The sequence below is a fragment of the Protopterus annectens genome, chromosome 13.part0 (assembly GCF_019279795.1).
Source record: "Protopterus annectens isolate FY-2018-M chromosome 13.part0, PAN1.0, whole genome shotgun sequence".
NCBI lineage: Eukaryota > Metazoa > Chordata > Ceratodontiformes > Protopteridae > Protopterus > Protopterus annectens.
In genome coordinates this window covers 1,055,801,524-1,055,821,867 of record NC_056747.1, presented here as the reverse complement: position 1 = coordinate 1,055,821,867, position 20,344 = coordinate 1,055,801,524, and the positions used below count along the sequence as shown (strand labels likewise).

The window sequence follows — 20,344 nt, the reverse complement described above, 5'->3', positions numbered from 1 at the left end:
AATCGCCTACCAAAGTAGTGAAAAGCGAAATCGTACCTCCGCTTAATCGTACGTTGGTTAAATCTAGCACAAAACCGACAACTAGCTACGTCATGGTCAGGGCCTACACAAGGAATACAGTAAGAATGGAAATCCTTATGAGGTATTTGCTTCCCACAAGAAATGCAATTGTTAACTTTTTCTGACATCGGACTGGAGCAAGAAAAAAGTTTCCCCAATAGGGGTACTTAGCTTTGAGAAGAAGAAGTAAGTCTTCGGACTGAAGCACGGAAAAATATCAGGAGTCAGCCAACCGGCACTTGCGAACTGCTTTCACCGCACGGCAAGAAAGACTGGAGGACATGGCATCGGCTGGCAGCTTTGTACTCCTGGCGCTCTGATGTCAGGGAGCATGACTGAACAGCCGATGCCGGACCCAGACTTTGGGATTCTGGCTGACCAAGGACTGCCTGCCGGCAGGAAGAACCCTACAGTGATGACTGCAACAGTGAAACACGATGAACATCTTGTCGGAGATTTGAGATGCATGGCTAGGTCTAAAAAGGCCCTTGCGGTCATTAGCCTAGTAAATGCCTATGAATCTATAAGCAGTGACAAAAAAGTAAGAATCTGACAACATATGGAACCATGTGCAATGATACTTGGGGTTGCAGATGTGAAATGAATGCATCATTCTGCTAGTGGAGGGGATGTCAAACAAAGGGAATAAATCCTCTTTTTATGGTTGCCTGTATGTTGACCCACTCCCCAATTGGCTTTTGTCTCAGCAGCTAGAGTGTTAAGACTATAACGGGCAAAAGGATGAAGAACTTGAAGGTCACCAGGCAGAGAGAGAAAATAAAAAAAATCATATAGAAATGAAATTACAAAAGAAATTTCTGATAACACTACTGTAACCACATCATCGTTCACTTACACGGGTTGCTAGCACAGCTTTTCTGCAGCTAAAAAAAAATAATTTCCACTGCCAATTGTCCATATGATCGTCTATGGTTCAGGAAAAGTTATGAGCGTTTCAAAGCAAAATGTGCAAAAATGCAACCCAGACATTTATAAAAACAGATAGATATACAAGTCTCAACTCTATATTAAATTTCAATGGGCACAAAGAATATAGGACTACAAAAAGAGGACTTACTACTCCCATTGCAATGTAGTGAACAGAGTCAGCTTACCACTGTTCTCAAAAAAAGACTGCCCTAAAGAAACTGACTCCTTTCCAAATGTCAGTAGGAGAGTTACTAGGACTGCATAGCCCAAATTCAAAAACAAAATATATTTCAGTACATTATTGTGAAAGATAAAAATGTCAAGCCATTACTGCTGAGGGGGAGCAAAATCAGTGCATATCCAACTAAGTTTGACAGAGACAAGGAGAGAGGAAGAGACTGTCTGCAGATGTGTTGTCTTTCTCCTACAAATTCTCTTTGAACTGTAACAAATGGTGGCAACCACTTTACCAGCAAAGAGGTAGCTCATCCACCTCAGAAGAAACAGGTTATATGAACAAGCACTGTCCAATGAAAGGGACTCCACTCCTTGAAAAAGGAGGGGGGCTTACTTTCATCCTAACTGCAGCATGGCATGCTAAAAGTAGATGACCTGGTGAAATCACAACAGATGCACAGCTTATTACTGCATACAGCACTGAGAAATGAAGGTAAGTGACTAACCATATGCAAGAATGCCAGTTCATGGCTTCCCATTCCACCATCTGGAATTGTAATTCTCCAGTGAACACACTTACGAGTAGCAAAATGTTTCCTCTCACCTAGTGGCAAGTTATTCCAAACAAAGAGCAAAAGGAAATATCAAAAAAGAGAAGGTAGTGAGGGACCATAAAAGAACCTGAATGGTCTATCAAGAATGTGTGTGTGTGTGTGTATGTGTTTGGTGGAATGGAAAAGACTTACTGTATCATATTATTGTGCATCTTACTTAAAGCTCTTGTAAAATAATTAAACTTAAAACAGCACACCACTGAATACACCAGATGAATGCTGCCTGTCACCCAGTTTAAAAGCTCTTAGAGGTAAAATGAAGTTGGAGGTTGCAGGAGCAAAACAGGTCAAAAAAATGAAGAGTATCTCAAGACCAACTACGTAAAAAAATGAGTATTTAAAGATGAGCGCTTTCACTGTTAACACAGCTTCTTCAGATCTAAGTTAAAATAAATAAAAAATTAAAATGGTTCTTTTATATGATCACCTCTAGTGGTCAAACAATTACAATGAAGAAAACAAACTGATTATTTTGTGTTGATCACCTCTAGTGGTCAAACAAGTAATTACAATGACACATATAATGAATGAACAACAAGTTGGATATACATCATAAAATCACAAATTAAATAGATGTTAAATGCTCAAACAATGCCTGTCTTGAAAAATACAGAAAATCCCTGTCCTGAAAAACACAGAAAATCCCAGTCAGTTTATGTTTTCTTCATTGTAATTACTTGTTTGACCACTAGAGGTGATCATATAAAAGAACCATTTTAAGTTTTTATTTATTTTAACTTAGATCTGAAGAAGCTGTGTTAACAGTGAAAGCGCTCACCTTTAAATAAATACTCATTTTTTTACATAGTTGGTCTTGAGATGCTCATTTTTTGGACCTGTTTTGCTCCTGCAACCTCCAACTTCATTTTACTTCTTGTAAAATAATGTCTTTCAAATTATGGAGAGGGTGACTCCTGATACAAGTGTTTCACAAAAAAGAAGGGGACTAGGGGATACATGGTTGATGGTGATCACACTAAATAAAACAATCAAACAAGAAGAAAAAAAGTAAATGAGAGATACTTTACCCATACATAGCAGACATCTTATTAAGGTCAAGTTCCAGCGACTGGAGAGGCAAATACATTTTAGTCTTCAATTTGCTGAAAAAATATGAAATGTCATATGTTTAACAGCAGGAAACATTTTTTCAAACTACTCAGCTTAATTAGGAAAGCAAAGTTCAATAAAATGCACACAATGTCAGTATTCCTCAATGGACAGACACTCACAGCAGTATTACAACATTGGCGTCTACTCATCAACATTAAAAGATCAGCATTTCCTGTTGGGTGCAATACTAGCCTTATTCCAATCGGATCCCTTGCTGAAACAGCATTCCATGCATACCCAAGTACAATCATGCATTCTGCAACTAGGAAAATTAATAAAACCTTCTAGTAAACATGCTAACAAAATTACCAAGCCTAATATTAAAATACAACATATTGTGAGCATAGAAAAACAGATACAGGTTATAACCAAGAGTTAAACAAGGATTCATAGATGGAGGGGAAAGAAAGGATACTTGCACTTTTGCAACAGGCTCTCCTAAGTACCTTTACTTGTGAGTACATAAACAAGTGTACTACCCTACCTAAAAGGAGCACTCTAGTAAGACACATTCTACCAGCTTTCTTTTTTCTCCAATATGTGAAGTGGTAGATTGACTACGGCAGATTCTCTCCAACAAATGTCCAAAAAAAAGCTTAGACTATTAACCAGCTCACAATGCTTTATGAGTGTGAAGAGAGAACATCAAGGTGCAGATCTACAAAAGGTTTAAGTACAAATAATAAATTACATGCTGCATGACAGACATCCTGGGATATAATGGGATGTGTTTTTACTCACTTAAGGCAAGTGTATGTTGAGTATATTTGTTCTGAAGAAGTTGGATATTTGTCCGACGAAAGCGCTCAACCTACAATAAAGTGGCTACTGGAGTTTTGCACGTTCATTTTTTTTTTTTTTTAAGTTGTAAAAGTTTGAGAGTTCTTATGAAAAAATAAACATGGAGGCTTAGAAGACAATGCTTGAATTTCTAAAATTCTTCTAGCAGATATAGAACAGCAACAAATGACATTTTTGACCTGAAAACTATAAGATCACATTTAGCTGCAGGTTCAAAGGGAAGATGAATTAAAGCTTGCAGCACCAAATTTATATCTTATGGTGGCATGGAGTCCTTATAAGAGGGTCTTAGCAGAAGAGTACCTCTCAAAAAGTCCTTGCACAATTCACAGGAAGCCAGTGAAGAATTTTGGAATTATTCATGCAAATTAGAGATTGCTGTGAGTTGAACTTTAACAGTTGAACTAGCACCTTCATTAAATAAACTTGCTAAAATTTCTAGATCAGACTGAACTGGAGCTGAGAAGGGGTCTATCTGATTTTTGCTCTGCCCAATAAACAAACCTTTTCCATTTACTTCTGTAGAGTTTCCTAGTAGAAGGTTTATGGGAAGACAAAATTATGAAACTAACAGGGGAAGAATGCACTGGTTGCCTGGTTATTTAAGGAATTGAAGAAAACATGCTGTTAGAGACTTGAGATATCTGGGTGAACCATGCCTGCTGGGTGAGACAGAAGGCCTGGAATTAGATCCAGAATCCAAGGTGGATATAGTAGAGGAGGCAAAATGAAGGGGAAAAAAATCTGTTGAAGCCAGTAAGGTGCAATAAAGATGACTTTGCTCTTCAACCAGGCTGCTTTCTGAAAGAACTTGGGAATTAGGGGAGCTGGAGGATAAGTATACAGAAGACCGGGGGAGCCAATCATGGAGTAGAATATGTCTCTTGGTGATTCCCCCGGTGGGGGGATCAGGCCGAATAAGCTGTTGCACTTGTTTAGGGGAGATGCAAAAAGACTGCAGCAAGGCTGACCCCATGACTGAAAATCATTTCCATCATTTTGTTATTGAGAGACCACTGCTGAGGTAAGTTAGATGGATCTGCTCAGTTTATTTGCTATCACGCTAGACTCCCCCAGAATAAACACTGCTATTAGAAAGCGGTTGGAAAATATCACCCATTGTCACTCTGAGAGCTTCTTGACACAGGGGATAAGATCTGGTTACCTGTTTTTGTTGATGTAACAAACTACCGACATATTGTCGGTCTGGACAGCAACTGTCCTGAGAGGGAGTGAGTCTTGGAATGCCTGCAATGCCAAAAGCACCATTCTCATCTCCAGGACACTGACAAGCAAGTTTGCTTCTTTAGCGGACCAAGTGCCTTGGACAGTTTTCCCCAGGAAATGCCAACCACACATCTGGGAAGCATCCATGCTCACTATGGCCTTGGGCTGAGGGAGGACGAAAGGAAAAGATGAGCCTGTAAGACCTGTCGTGACTGCACCCACCACGAAAGGTACTGTTTACATACGCAATTTATTCTCATCATCACTGATGAGTGTTGAGAAACACTAACCACTTTTGCTAATATCCATTGTAGAATTTTAATGTAGAATCTTGCTAAAGGGACTCTAACTATTGCCACTGACTAACTCCAGGGTGTGTAGAACATATCAGGCTGAAATTCTCATAATGCAAATTATTTTCCTGACCTGCATCCTTATTATTTGCAGTCCTGATAGTGGAAAGCAAGCTATCATAGATACTGTATTAAACACTGCTCCTATGAATTTTAATGTCTGGGATGGTTGTAAATGAGACTTGTAATTTATGGTTATTCAGAGATGAGAACAAGTCTGTAACACCTGATCTTGTGTTTCTACCAGTCAATGCCTAATTGGGTTGGTAATGAGCCAGTCATCTAAATATGAAAACACCTGGAATCCTTGTGGTCTCAAGTGAGCGGCTACCACTGCCATGCACTTTTGGTGAACACCCTGGGAGCTGTGGTGAGGCCAAAGGGCAGTGCTTTGAACAGATAGTGACTGGCTCCAAGATGGAAGCTTAAGCACCTTCTGGATCATCTGCTCATCTTCATGTGAAAGTACGCATCCTGAAGATGTATTGAGCACATCAGTCATCCTTGCCCAAGAAGGGCAGACTGGACTGAACTGTGGCCATCTGGAACTGTGTCAGACTCGTTCAATACACTCAGATCCAAAATTGGTCTCCAGTCCCCTGTTTTCTTTGGAATTATAACACCTCTGGAAATAATTCTCTGCACCCAATTGTCTTTTCTTATTTCTAGCCAGGCTCTTTGGTGCAGAGATGAGCGACCCCCGACTGCCTCCAGAGGTAGGCAAATCAGGACTCCATTCAGGAGCACTGAAGGGGTCTGTCAGAAAAAGAAACTATGGTTTTGCAGGCCTCACCTTCCATTATTGTTCCCCCCTCTGTCTCGGAGAACTACCTGTACATGTGTCTTGGAAAGGACCCTGAAATTTTCTAAACAATATTTTTTGACCTCCCCAATAACTCCTGGAAAAGGCCCTTTGAGGGAACAAAAAACCCACTCCCACTGCAGAGGGTCTTTCCATTCTTCTCCCACCTGGAGAGTGTATCATTCACTTTGGGGTCAAACAAAAGTGCCATCAAAGGGAGCACTGATGAATGAAGACTTGAACTGCTCTGCAAAATCACACCATGCAATCCTCCTGATGGAAATATCTGAACCTATGACCCCATGAGGTGCCTTCTGCAGTGTGCACCATTATCATGGACAAATTAGATATAGCTTGTAGGGTAGCCAACTTAGACACTAGTGAAGCTTCAGCCTCAGCAGTTTTGGTTCCCAAGAGAGATTTTGATAGCTCTTGAAACAAATCTCTTTGAAATCTCATAAAATGTGTCAATTCAGTGATCAGAGTACAAAAGTCACTGAAGCATACACGACACTTCCAAATCCGTCTACCTCCCTAGACTATTGGGGGGATGGACAATTGAATTCTGTTCTGCAAGATCCTTTTTTGTAGCTGCAACCATGACCATGGCATCTACTAGAACCCCTTTACCCCAAAATTCTCTGACTACTGGTGGAGCCAGAATTCCATCTCATTTATTGGGAATTGGCTCAATTATATCAGGTTCCTTCCACTCCCACTTAGAGATCAAATCAATGAGCTCATTGGCAGGTGGAGTAACCCAGGGAGCAGAAGAACAGTTGCAAAGACTTCCAGAAATAATGATTTCTCCAGAGAAGGGTCTTGTGAAGACAAGCCACCCTTCTCAATGTTCTCAAGAATGTCTTCAAATGAGACGTCATCAGGCGATTACTTTGGGGGATACCTCTCCTACATCGAAATCAGTATCCTCAATGACTACTCGGGAATAGTCCACTTTCTCTTCCTAGGAAATTCCTCAGTGGGGTGGTCAGTGAAGCATCAGAAGAGATAAGGATACCCTGCTGGGTAGCCTGGAAGCTTTGAGCTGGCTGGCCCTGTAGGGTAGAATGTTGCGGGTCACAGTGCTATGTGAAGCTTCAGCCTCAGCAGTTTTGGTTCCCAAGAGAGATTTTGACAGTGCTATGTCAGCTGAGAAATAGAGGGTGAATCCAATGGTGAAGGACCCATCTGACCTGCCGGGAGCAGAGAATATACTCTGCACAAACTCAAAGGGAGATCAGCTCAAGAGAGAAGGGAGATAAAGGAGCTGAGAAAGTGAGTTTCTAGCACGTCGCATTCCTCTGCCCCAAGAACAATCCACCTGAGGCGGAAGTCAGAACCAAGCTGTCCAGTGGGAAAGCTCCAAGAGGAGCAGACTGTTAAAAAACCCTCTGAGGTGACTCCATCCTCCCAGATCTGAAAGGGATGCTTCGGCTCGAAGAGTCATCCTGCTCCAAGGATGCCAGAGCTGGTGCACTAAGAGCAATATCTGGATCAGATCCAAAGATGGTGCACTCTTCAGATCAGAACCAAATGGACCTAGAATGCTCTGATCCAAGGACTCAAACCAAAGGTTGAATTAGAGAAGGAGCTGCAATGGGTGGAGTAGCAGCTGATCAGACTTCCTGACCCAAAAGGGTATGAACTGTGAGAACTCCCATCTGAATTTGCTCCATGAAGAATTTCCTCATCCTCCTCTCCACATCTCCTTCAGTTAAACTCCTGGAATAATGAGAAAATACTAAGGATGGGGATTTGGGATGCCTCTCTAAACAGGGAGAAGGCAATCTGGATGAGACTGGATCCAGACTTGGAGAATAGGTTGTCTTTGGTAAAGGTTTTGGATGTGTAGGATCAGACACAGATATGAATAGATCAGATGAGGATTTGACTGAGTAACTTCAGATCTAATTTTTCTTTATTCTTTCTCAGTTCAGATGAATAAGAAGCTGGAGAATCAAAAGGCTTAGACAGTTTAGAAGGGTCCTTGGATTTGTGTTTGGGGGATTGAACCCCAGTAATGGCTTCAGAAAAGAAGGATGTGGCAAACCTTTTAAAATCAATTTGTCTTTCCTGTCAGCAAGAGCTCTGAAGTTGAACCCACAACAGATACTACAATCCTGATTTAAGTGTTCCTGACTCAAGCAATATATGCAGAGATTGGGGCATCTGAATAATGCAACTTATGCCCTCAATTTTCACACTTCTTAAATCCTGTCGGACCTTTTTCATACATTAATTAAGAAAAGGTTGTTGTAACAAAAGAAGAACTAAACTTTTTTTTTTTAAAACCAGAAAGAATAAGGAAAGGTTAAATGCCAACAATGGTATTAAAGAGCTACAATAAACTTGTAGATAGGAAAGGAAATACCAACTATGGTATGAAAGAGGAATAAACCAAGTGTAATAGGGGATATGGAAGGAAGCCTACCAATGATGGTAGGAAGGTTTACACTCAAAAGTGCATAGAGAAAGGTAGTAGAAATGACTTAATAGAATTAAATATTAAAGATTAAAGAAATAGTCAAAACTAAAGATTTTTAAATAAGAAAAAAAAAAAAACAAAGGACCCATCACCCACTGGAGAGCTGAAGGCGACCACTTCTAGACAAAAAAGCAACAAAAGATATCTGAGAAAGGTTAGTGTTGGTGCATTATGGGTAGGGAAGGCACTTGAGAGTTTGTTAGAGGTCAGGAGCTAGTATAATGGCAGAGTCTGATCGGATCCAATCCCATTAGTTGAGGAATGAATGAAAATTGACATCAAGTCAACAGATAAATTATAAAACACTTACGTAGGTCCACAGCTGATCCAATATATCAAAGTCAAGCACATCAACAATAATTAAGATTTTTCAAGCAAGTCTTTAAACCAAGATTTATATGAATGTGCAATATTAGAAGTGCTCATCTTTGTACTATGTAATTCACTACTACAAACTGTTTGCTGTACTAATAAATTCAACACTAGAGGGGGATAACTTTAGTTTTCCAATTTTTAGCAATTATTTTTCTGGATCTAGCAAGAATACACCAAAGAATCAGCACTTGGGTTTTTGAATTCTCAGGAATTTGAGCATTAAATAAAACCAAAGATTTAGAAATAGTACATCTGTCTGACAATAGAGCTTTAACAAAGTTATTAATTTCTTTCCAAAAAGGGGAATGACTTCACATTCACATATCATATGCATCCAATCACCTACTATTTCAGAATCCCATCTCCAGCATTTAATTCTACTTGCTTCATACCTAATTGTCATTTTGTTAGGAGTGACAAAAGCTCTGTGTAAGAATTTCCAAGTGAAAATTTTCCAATATAATGAACAATTACCTGTAGATGTTAAAATTATTTTCTTGTAGTATTCAGAGAAGTCTTCATCATTACTTTTTAGGAATAGTTCCAATAGGAACTCTCTAAATATGTGAATTTGTGACAAATATAATTTTTCATTGCATTATTGACATTTAAGAATTCCAACAACTTAGGGAACAAAATCTTAAATATCTTCTTTATCTCTGTGTTCTCAAAGTTTCTAAATATTTGTAAAGTTAAACAATTCTCAGAAACTTGATTGTATCTGGACTTCAAATTTTCAACAGTACACAACGATACCATTTAAGAATTGATGCCAATACAGTAAGTTACTTTGTTGTTTTAATACTAACATTTTGTTGAAGTTATGAGTTTCTAAGCAGTCATTTGTATATGCAACTGGAAACACAGAAAATAGAGACTTTAAATGCAATGGCTAGAATATATGAACTTTTGCAAACAGGAAATGGTGTTTTATTTAAATAAGGAATTTGAGGAGAGGGTGTAATTCCATTTACACAAATATATTTTAATAACCAAATAAAAATAGTGGGGACTATTTATGACTGGTTGCTACACATTTATTATTTACTAACCATATTTCTTGATGTATACGTTTCCATTTTGAATCATAAGATGAATTTGTCCACAACACTAACTTTTAAAATTGTTGAAGTGGCATACAATTAAACAGGGAATCTTATTCCACTATTATCCCAACCTTTTCTATGCCAATCAAACAAAACTTTTGGCTAACAGGATGCCAAAAATCATAAGTAGAATATTATTTACCTTCATCAACTTTTTGGTGGAGATGGTCTTAACATTTTTAGTACTACTTTAGGAAAATTACCATCTAACAAGCATTAATCATTCTTCCATGGTAAAGAAGAATTTGCTCCAGTTGGTGACTAAACTTAAAATTTTAACAACCTGTTAAAAGTTTGTTTATATAATTTCTTTACTATTAGATACAATGGTTATACCAAGGTATTTCATTTGATTAGTATTGCAAGTTAGAATATTTCTGTATGAATTTATTTTTATTAATGTACTTGCTTTATTATGATTAAATCTTCAGTTCAAGATTTCTTCAAACTGACTCACAGAACTAAATATATGTTCTAATGAATTTTCTATATTTCCTATTGCTAGTAAAATATCAGCAAAGACTTGAATCTTTAGTTCAAAATCTTCTCTATTTTGATGCATTTAATATTCTTATTGTATCCAATACTATTAGTAAAGGATTCTATAGCTATGCAAAACTTAAAGGTGGTAACGGACAGCCCAGTTTTACATTTTTGTAATTTAAAGGAATTAGAAAGAAAAGAACCTATTTCAACATAAGCAAAACAGTTACTTGTATAACATAGAAATGAATGCAATTAACTCATGTGAGAAATTACACCGTTTAAACAGGTACACCTTATCTAATCAAGACTAATAGAAAGTTATTTTTACTAGCATTAGTCTTGATTTACATAAGGCTTTTGACTCGGTTAATTGGTCATACCTGTTTAAAACATTTAGTGTAATTTCTCACCTGAGTTAATTGCATTAATTTCTATGTTATACCAAGACTGCACTTGTCTACTTAAAATAAACCCAGTTTGATCATTGTTAATTAATTAGTTTAGGTATAAGTAGATTAATTCTGTTAACTATAAAAGACATGAACATCTTATAGTCCGCATGTAAAAGTGAACATTGATTTACACTGTCGGATCCTGATCTTGTTTTAAAATAAGTAATACAAGGGAATACTTCCATGATGGAGGGATTTCAGCAGTTGTTTTTATTTCTCTATAGACCTTGTCTAATATTTTGATTGCATCATCTGGTAAAACTTGATATAATTCTAGCATAAGACCATCTAAGCCTGGTGCTTTATTTATTTATTTTTTTATTTTATCTTTTATTTCTGTTAAACTGAATGGTCTACTGACTTATTTCTTAACTTATTATTTATATTTTCCTTAGAAAAGTTTCAACTAGATTATCGAGGTTACTTATATTATTTATATTTAAGTTCACACTGACTGATAATGTCATTTGGTTTTAGTTGCATAGGTAGGTAACTAGGCTACCAGCCCAAGGGCCTACGTAAGCCTAGCCAACAAGTTTCCCTGGCATACTCCACTCAAGAAACTTATTTTCCTGTGCCACTGTCGAGCAGAAGTGATCCTCGGGGGTGTATTTCCTATTTCCCATCTACTAATCAAGATTTTTCCTGAAGAGTGCTAAAGAACTTTGCTTGACAGATGGGTAGCCTGTTCCAGAGTATGGGAAGTTTCTGGGACAGGAATTTATCCCTCCAGCATGTCCTGTTTATTGTGGTGACAAGGTTTAGGTCCCCTAGAATGTGTAGCTCGGGGGGATTGGGATTTCTTTAGGTGTAGCATGTCCAACAGCTCTGTGTTTGACATAGCTTTATATGTTAGGCAGAGATCACCTCGGAGTAAGCGATATACCAATCCTTTAATTTTAATAATATATGCTGGCAATCTCCTGTGATGTATTAAACAGTTTTTAAAATAATATTAAAGAATATAGCATTCTGGTCCAATAACGGACATGAAACTTTTGAAACTTCTCTGATGTGTGATAACAGATCATTTTAAACAAAATGTTATCAATATTTGTGTATTTCATGTCTATATGAATAAAGGGCAAATTCAGTGAGTTTCCTTCACCTCATATATACCCTTTAAATTCATTAGACTTATAAAATTTGTAATGTGTTTGGCTGAAGATGTGATTCTCAGCTTTCTATCTGCAGTGAAATGTTTGTCTGATACAATACAATTAAAATCACCAGCCATTAAGACTTCACTGATTTATATTAATGTGTCTCTCATTTTTAGTGTGAATCATCTTAAAAAAGCCCATCAGCGAGTTATGAATAAGAAAAGTTAAACAGGTGTTCAAAAAAAAAGAAGTTATGTCTTACCGTAACATTCCATCTGTGTTGTTCATCTTCTTTCATTCATCACTGATGGGACAGAATCCCAAGCTACCATGAGGTCCATGGGCGGTCCTTAATGAAGAACATTCCTGAGTACCACTGAGCCAAAGGCAGCTCTCCCTCTGGAGACAAGTCCAATTTGTAATGATTGATAAAAGTAAGAGGCTTAGCCCAAGTAGCTGCAGCGCAGAGGTTATCCATGGAAGCCCTGGAATGGTAAGCTACAAATGTTCCCATAGATCTAATGGAGTGAGCTTTAACTCTCGACATAGATTTGTTACGGAGGGAATAGATGAAACGTATGCAGTCCCTTAGTCAATTTGATAATGTAACCTTGGAACCAGAATCTCCCATTCTGGGCACAGAAAAGGAGATGAAAAGCTGTTCCAGACTTATGGATAGGTTTGGTCCTGTCTAGGTAAAATCTCAGTTGCCTATGTACATCCAAGAAGTGAAGGCAGTACTCTGCTCTACTGGAAACATTCGAGAAGAACACTGGTAGTTCAATGGTCTGGTTAATGGAGAATCTGGGGAAGGAAGGATGGATTCATCTGAAGTGATACTTTGTCTTTATGGAAGACCAAATAGGGCCTCATGATACACAATGCCTGCAGTTTGGAGACGCATCTGGCAGACATGATGGCTACCAAGAACAAAGATTTCCAAGACAAAAACTTTAGGTCACACCGCAGCAGGTTCAAAAGGTTTTTGAGTCAAAGACTGAAGGACTAAAATGAGGTTCCATGGTTCCACAGGCGGTCGACAGGAGGCCTGATAGAGAGGTTCCCTTGAGGAAGGCCTTGCATAGACGTAGAGAGAAAAGATGGGTATACCATTGTGGAAATTAGAAATTGCCACTAGGTGTACTCCTATGGTAGAGGCAGAGGCTCCAGTAGCAAAAAACTTAGCCATGTACTGAAGTACCGCACTTACTGGAGAAGAATACGGGTCTTGCATGTTATCCTTAGACCAGATGGAGAACCTCTTCCATTTATCCTGATTTAGTCTTCTGGTGGATGGTTTGAGAGAGGCCAGAATGATGTCTCTAACAGGCGAGGAGAGATTAGCTTGCCTGGCAACTAATGGAAGTGGGGAAACCAAGCTGTCAGCTTGAAACTGGACAGATGTGGGCGGCTCAACCCTTGGGGTTGAGCAATCAGATCTGCGATAGGGTCCAGAATCCACGGCCAGTATACTTGGCGAGGATGAAGGAAGGGGAACCAAACTTAAGGCCAGAACGGACCTATGAGGATCACCTTGCATCTCAACCAAAGAGCTTTCTTTAGAAATCGTAAAATCAGGGGGATGGGAGGATAGGCATAAAGAAGTCCAGTGGGCCAGTCGTGGATTATTGTGTCCCTCTGAGGGAAGCAGGACAAAATAGCGGCTGCACTTGTTCAAAGGGGAGGCGAAAATATCGCAACAAGGCTGGCCCCCAATGGCTGAAGATTTCTGTCACCACTTCGGGATTGAGGGACCACTCATGAAGCAGGAGGATGCATCTGCTCAGTTTAGCCGCAATTACGTTGGAGCTCCCCAAGATATGTGTTGCTATCAGAAAGCGGTTGGGAGCTATCACCCACTGCCAAATTCTCATGGCTTCACGACACAGGGGATAGGACTTGGTTTCTCCTTGCTTGTTGATATACTAGACCACTGTCATATTGTCTGACTGGATTGCTATTGTCCTGGAAGGGAGAGCTGAATTAAATGCCTGCAACGCTAACAGCACTGCTCTCAGTTCAAGAACACTGATATGCTGGCAGACCATGTGCCTTGGACGGTCTTCCCCTGGAAATGGGCCCTCAACTCCATTAGGGAAGCATCCATGGTCACAACGGCTCTGGGCTGAGGGAATTGAAATGGGTGACTTCAAAGTTTGGCATCTGGCCTTATCCACCAAAGGAGGTCCTGTTTGCAGGAGATGGTTACTCGAATGTGGTAACAGAGGGGGTTGATAGTTTGGGAACCACTAACAAAAGAAGGAGCCACTGCAGGATTCGCATATGAAACTTCGCTATTGGAATTCAAGCTGCCATAGAACCTAGGGCTTGAAGAACTTCCCTTGCTAAAACTTCTGTTGGACAGAGTATCACTCAGAGCTGTTGCCATAGTCGCTGGAGTCCGTGTTTTGGGAGTGATACTAGACAAGACTGGATAGTGAACACTGCTCCAATGAACTCTGTTGTATAAGAGTGAGGTTTGATTTCTCCCAATGTAACGTTATTCCCAACAATTTTTCCAGACAGAGTATAATGCAATGCTGTTAAAAGAGGATGCTCAGTGGGGGCAGTGAAGAGACAGTCGTCCAAATATGGAAACACCCAGAATCCTCGTAGTCAAGTGAGCTGTGACCACTGCCATGCACTTTATGAACACACTGGGGGCTACACAGAGACCAAATGGCAAGGTACGAAATTGATAATGACTGGCCCCTAGCTGGAAATGAAGCAGGCTTCTGAAGGATTTGTCCATCTTGATGTGGTAATACGCATCGCAGAGAGCTATCAAGCACATCCAATCGCCTTCTCTTAAAAAGGGGAGAATGAACTGAACCTTGACCATCCAGAATTTGGTTTGGGTGACCGACTTGTTTAAGCTGCTGAGATTCAAAATGTGTCTCCAGTACACTGTCTTTTTGGCAACAAAAAGAATCTTGAGTAAAACCTGGATCCACGTTAGTCTGGTGGGACTGGTTGGATTGACTTTTCTGAGACAGCTTTATTACCTCTGAAGCTGCCTTTTCCCTTTGACTGGGTGGAACGTCAGGAAGCTTTCTTGGAAGATTTGGTTGACAAGAAAGGGGAATGATGTAACCTCTGGTTATGATACTCTGCACCCAACGATTGGTGGCAATAGATTGCCAGGCAGCCTGGTGCCGAAAGAAATGACCCCCAACTGCTTCCAGAAGTACGACCCCCCCGACTGCTTCCAAAAGTAAACAATCCGGCTGCACATCAGGAGCACGATACTCTGCACCCAATGATTGGTGGCAATAGACTGCCAGGCAGCCTGGTGCAGAAAGAAACTACCCCCAACTGCTTCCAGAAGTACGAACCACGAATGTTTCCAGAAGTAAACAATCCGGTTGCTCCTCAGGAGCACTGGTAAGGCTGTCCAGAGAAGGAATCACTGGAGCCTTGGTTATGAGGACCTCCTCTGCCTCTGTAGCAGCGTTTTCAGAACGGTTAGCCACTTCTGCCCCTGGGGGTATCGCCACGTGCGGCAAGGAAAGGACCCTGAGATTTTTTGTGCCACATTTTCCTACTCCTCTGATTCCTGGAGAAAGAAAGTTGATGACTGGAAAACCATAGACCTATGGCAGATAGAGTCTTTCCATCTTGCTCACACCTGGCTAGTGTGTCCTTTACTTTGGGCCAAAAAGGGATGATGCTTCGATGAGAGCATTCAAAAGGGAAGACTTGAAAGGGTTCGAGAGATCACAAATGTGCATCCAGGCATGACGTCTCATGACAATGCCCAAACCAGCTGCTCTAGCCACCCCCATCGGTCACATATGAACGCAACCTTATGAACGAGTTGGATACAGATTCCAGGGTTGCGAGCTGCGAGGCCACTTTGGCCCAGATCTTGTCAGACAACTGCCCTGCGATTGTCCCAGAGAGTTCGGAGATAATGTCCCTCTGGAGCCTCGTAAAATGTGCCAAATAGTTCAGGGACCGTACAGCAAAGATAACTGATGCAAAAACTCGCTTCCCAAGTCTGTCCATCTCCCGGGACACCCTACTGGGCAGGTGGACAGCAGGACTTTCTTCAGCCAAGTCCTTTTCGTGGCTGCCGCCGCCACCACCATAGCATTGACTGGTAACCCTTTGGACCAATGCACGTTCTCCTCGGGAGGGGAAATAATGTTAATAGGTCTCTGAGGGATCACCTCAATGGAATCAGGGTTCTTTCAAGCGTGCTGCACAACGAGCTCGTCATTAGGCAGGGTCAATCAAGAGATAGAAGACCAGATGCAGAAAGCCTGCAAGAACACAGACTCCTCAGATGAAGGGTTGGAGGGCTTCCGGTCACCTCTCTGCTTTAGCATTTCCAGGATGTCTCAGAAGGAAACATCATCAGGAGGTGACAGAGGGGACCCTTCATCATCATAATCCATGTCTTCTGTTAAGGACTCCTTGGGGTAAGTACATGTGCTTCCCCTTGCAGGCTCCTCAGTGGGGGTCTCTGAGGAGGACTTGGAAGGTGGGTACCCTAAACAGAAGTGTCCTGCGTCTTCTCTGCCTGGTGTCCCGGGGGGGGATCGGTGCGGACGTGGCTAGATGAACATTATCTTCTAATACCTACCTTACAAAGGTACTCTAGCCCCATTCTCGACTTGAAGCTTCCTGCAGATATATTTTTCATTACTGAGCTAACTTAGCTGTATTGATACAAGCTGTATTGATACAAGCTGTAGAATATATCCTAGTCTTATTTGATGTTTTTTTCCCATTGTTACAATAATAATTTTTGTAAACGGTTTCAAAATTAAACTTCTGTATCTGAGAAATCTATATTGTTACCTGTGAAAACTACATTATCATACATGTAATTTATGAATTTATGGAGCTTTTCTCCCCATGCCTCTGGTGAAAAAGGACTTGTGTTCAGTCGGACTTTGCCAGTAAACAAATGTAAAATAAATAAAATAAATAAATTTACTATGTGAAAGTTGTTTATAGGATAAGTTCATAAATTAATACCAGGCCAAATAACCTTGTGGGCCATTCCAAGCCCAGCCAATAACCCCTTGAAAGAATGAAACCCAGCACTTTGTGCATATAAGGTGAACACCTTAACCACTATGCTAACCTCCCACCCTTGTAGATATATTTGTATTAACTATACACATATTTACTCTGATTTTTATTTCTGTTTGTATACCATGTCTTGTACTATATTTCTAGGTTTTATATTTTAGCTATAATCCTAGAATACAGTATCATGTAACGGAACATTTATATTTACCTGTGTGTATATACATATATATATATATATATATATATATATATATATATATATATATATATATATATGATGCTCTTTAATTTAGTACTATTGTTAGAATCACTCATTTATTTTCCTAAAATATCATGTCCAATATTATGTAAACTGTTAAGTCTTTTCGGCTTTTCCCGGTTAGGGGTTGCCACAACGGAACTTCAGTCGGCTGATTGGCAGTTCATTTTTATGGTGCCGAGTTGCCAGCCCAACACCCAACCTTCAGCGAAGGCACGCCCATTCACGCATGTCTTGCGGATGCCACTCAACCGCGGAGAGGACATGCAGACTCCACCCAGAAGGCACTCCAGCAGAGAATCAAACAGGAGGACCTTTTCCTGTGAGGCAACAACACTACCGCTGTACCACCGTGGCATCCAATATTATGTAAACTAACATTTACAAAAATCTTTCCTTTTAAGATTCAAACTTTCCATAACATATTTCTTGAGCTGTTAAGTTTTATTATTGAAAAGAGACAACAGAGAAACACAATTAGATTTTTTATCAGAAGAGTCAGTCTATAGGCTAGCATATAAACTATGCCATTGCTATACTGCAAGCATTCAGAACTATTTAATAATGGACAGTGGTTTAAAATGCAGTTCACTGTCTCTTGCTTATTATCCAACTTGTATTCACTGACATCTTGGCATCTCATTCAAAAACATTATGATTTACTTTTAGACAAAAAGTAGGAACCTGGACAGTTATTAGAATTTTCAGAACTCCCGCAGCATCACAAAAGTGGTCATGACTCCAAGCTGCTTCAAGCTGGTCCTCATGACAAGGGCTTGCAAATGAACAGTTCATCAGCTACAGTTCACACAAAAACGTTTACAAGTGAATCCAAATAAACTCTACATTATACAACTGTCCCTCAAACCCTTACAAACCACTAAAAAAAAAAAAAAATTTCAAAGTATGTTAACTATTAAAAAGCTATTCTGTTACAAGAAGCAACATGTAATGATTCAGTAAGCACTATTTGTATGAGATCTTTAAAAAATGGCAGTCTGGTTTATATTAAACGAGACATAGCATATAAACTTGTATTAAAAGAATGAAAGTTGTGTGTGATCCAGGTTTAACGTATAGAAGTGTGAATGTTGCTCTATTTGATATCATTCCAACAGTAACTTTTATACCAGAAAAAATCTATTGTTTACACTTTGTTTATAACATAGCATGTTTTTCTTGGGTGCTATTGCATGTCAAGTATACTACTAGTAGCACACTCCCGGCCCATTTTAAGAATGTAACTTAACATACCTCTTTACTGTCATTTGTTGCATCCTGTATTACATTTAAAAAACATTAATCAACTACACCAAGATATAAGTGTGCCACCTAACATAAGTTTCATCATAATAATGCTTAACTTTTAATAAAATTAACAGTTTTACTTTTTAAACTCTAAATGAAAATGTGGCTTTAATTTCATAGACAGCTAAAGTAATTAAACTAACATTTTAAAAAGGAAACTAGTAACCTACTGAAGTAGGGAAAGAAATTACTTTGTAAAAGTAACATTCAGCAACTGTTCATAAGCATTCAAGCACATCTTTAAATTAATAAGAATTCATAACCAAGAAATACATCAATTTTCATTTGTCCTTCAATTTTTTTACGTTTGTCTTCTTAACCAATCATCTCTTGTTGCATTTCTCTAGAAATAAGTCAACAGATTCGAGTCAATTTCTTCTGCTTTTTCAAGAATTTTATTTTTCTGCATAAAGTCCACTGCATCTTCCAAGGTGTTAAAAATCTTCTTTCTTTCTGGAAGGGGAATCCTTATTTTTGCAGGAAATTAGATTTGTGCTTTAATATTGTTTTTCTTCAAGCTTTTAACAAGTGGCACATATGCTTTTCTCTTTGACATCACCAATGTTCAACAGTCATTGTCAAATCTAACAGTATTTTCTTTAATTTTAACTGAATAATTAGTTCTTGCAGGTTTTCAGACTAAAACCTTATCTTGACTTGAGAAAAATCTTACAATCACTGACCTTGGTGAAGGTTTTTTTTCTTTTTCAATGAGTTAAAAAGTGGTCTATGTGCCCTTTCAATCTCAAAGGAAAACTCTTCAGGCAGGTTCAAAGTTTTAGGCAGCCATGTGTTAAGGAATTAAATGATACAGTCTTCCCTCTTCTTTTTCTGGAATCCTGTAAACTAAAAGTTATATACTTACCGTAACTTGGCACCTGTGTTACCCAGTTTCATTATTCCTCACTCATGAGTACATGAATCCGAACTTGGATCCGATTTGGACATTTCTAAATACTTAAAGTCCAAGCCAGGAGCTTCTCCCTCTCCAATAATGCCTCATTCCTGCTCCAACCACTCAGATCGTGTTTGCTGCTCTACTTGAACTACTCCCAAAATATACAAGTAAAAACAACCAGAGAAGAACAACTGGAGCTCAAAAGTAGAGCTGTGTACACTTAATATAAATGTAGATGTTAGAGTATATTCACTGTAGCAGTCATTAAATTTGGGTAATCTGCTGGCAGGTTGCTCTCAGTTGGCCTGATTAACAAAGTGTTGGGTCCTGCGTCGGTTGCTGTCCCTTCTTCCATGATGTCAGGGGTATGAAACATACAGCCGACGCCATTACATCAGTTTTTCTTGCCTCAGATGTCCCCCAAATGGGGAGCAAAATATAGACATATCTATACATATATATACACACACATATATATATATATATATATGTATAGATATATATATATATATATATGGAGAGATAGAGAGAGATATGGAGAGAGAGATATAGATATAGATAGATATATAGACATATATAGATGCACATAGATATAGACAGATACAAACATATATATATATATATATATATATATATATATATATATATATATAGATATATAGACATATATAGACAGATATATAGATATATATCTATAGATATATAGATATATATACATACATATATATATATATATATATATATACACACAG

General features: G+C 39.0%; 1 protein-coding gene across 1 annotated transcript in view; it reads right to left on the bottom strand.

Moving 5' to 3' along the window:
* The window catches only part of MED1 (mediator complex subunit 1), a 1,231,128-nt gene that overhangs the window by 478,449 nt on the left and 732,335 nt on the right, over window positions 1-20,344 (bottom strand). Inside the window, exon 8 of the mRNA XM_044054941.1 lies at window positions 2,810-2,884. Coding sequence (XP_043910876.1) covers window positions 2,810-2,884 — 75 coding nt within the window. The remainder of the gene's footprint in view (window positions 1-2,809; window positions 2,885-20,344) is intronic.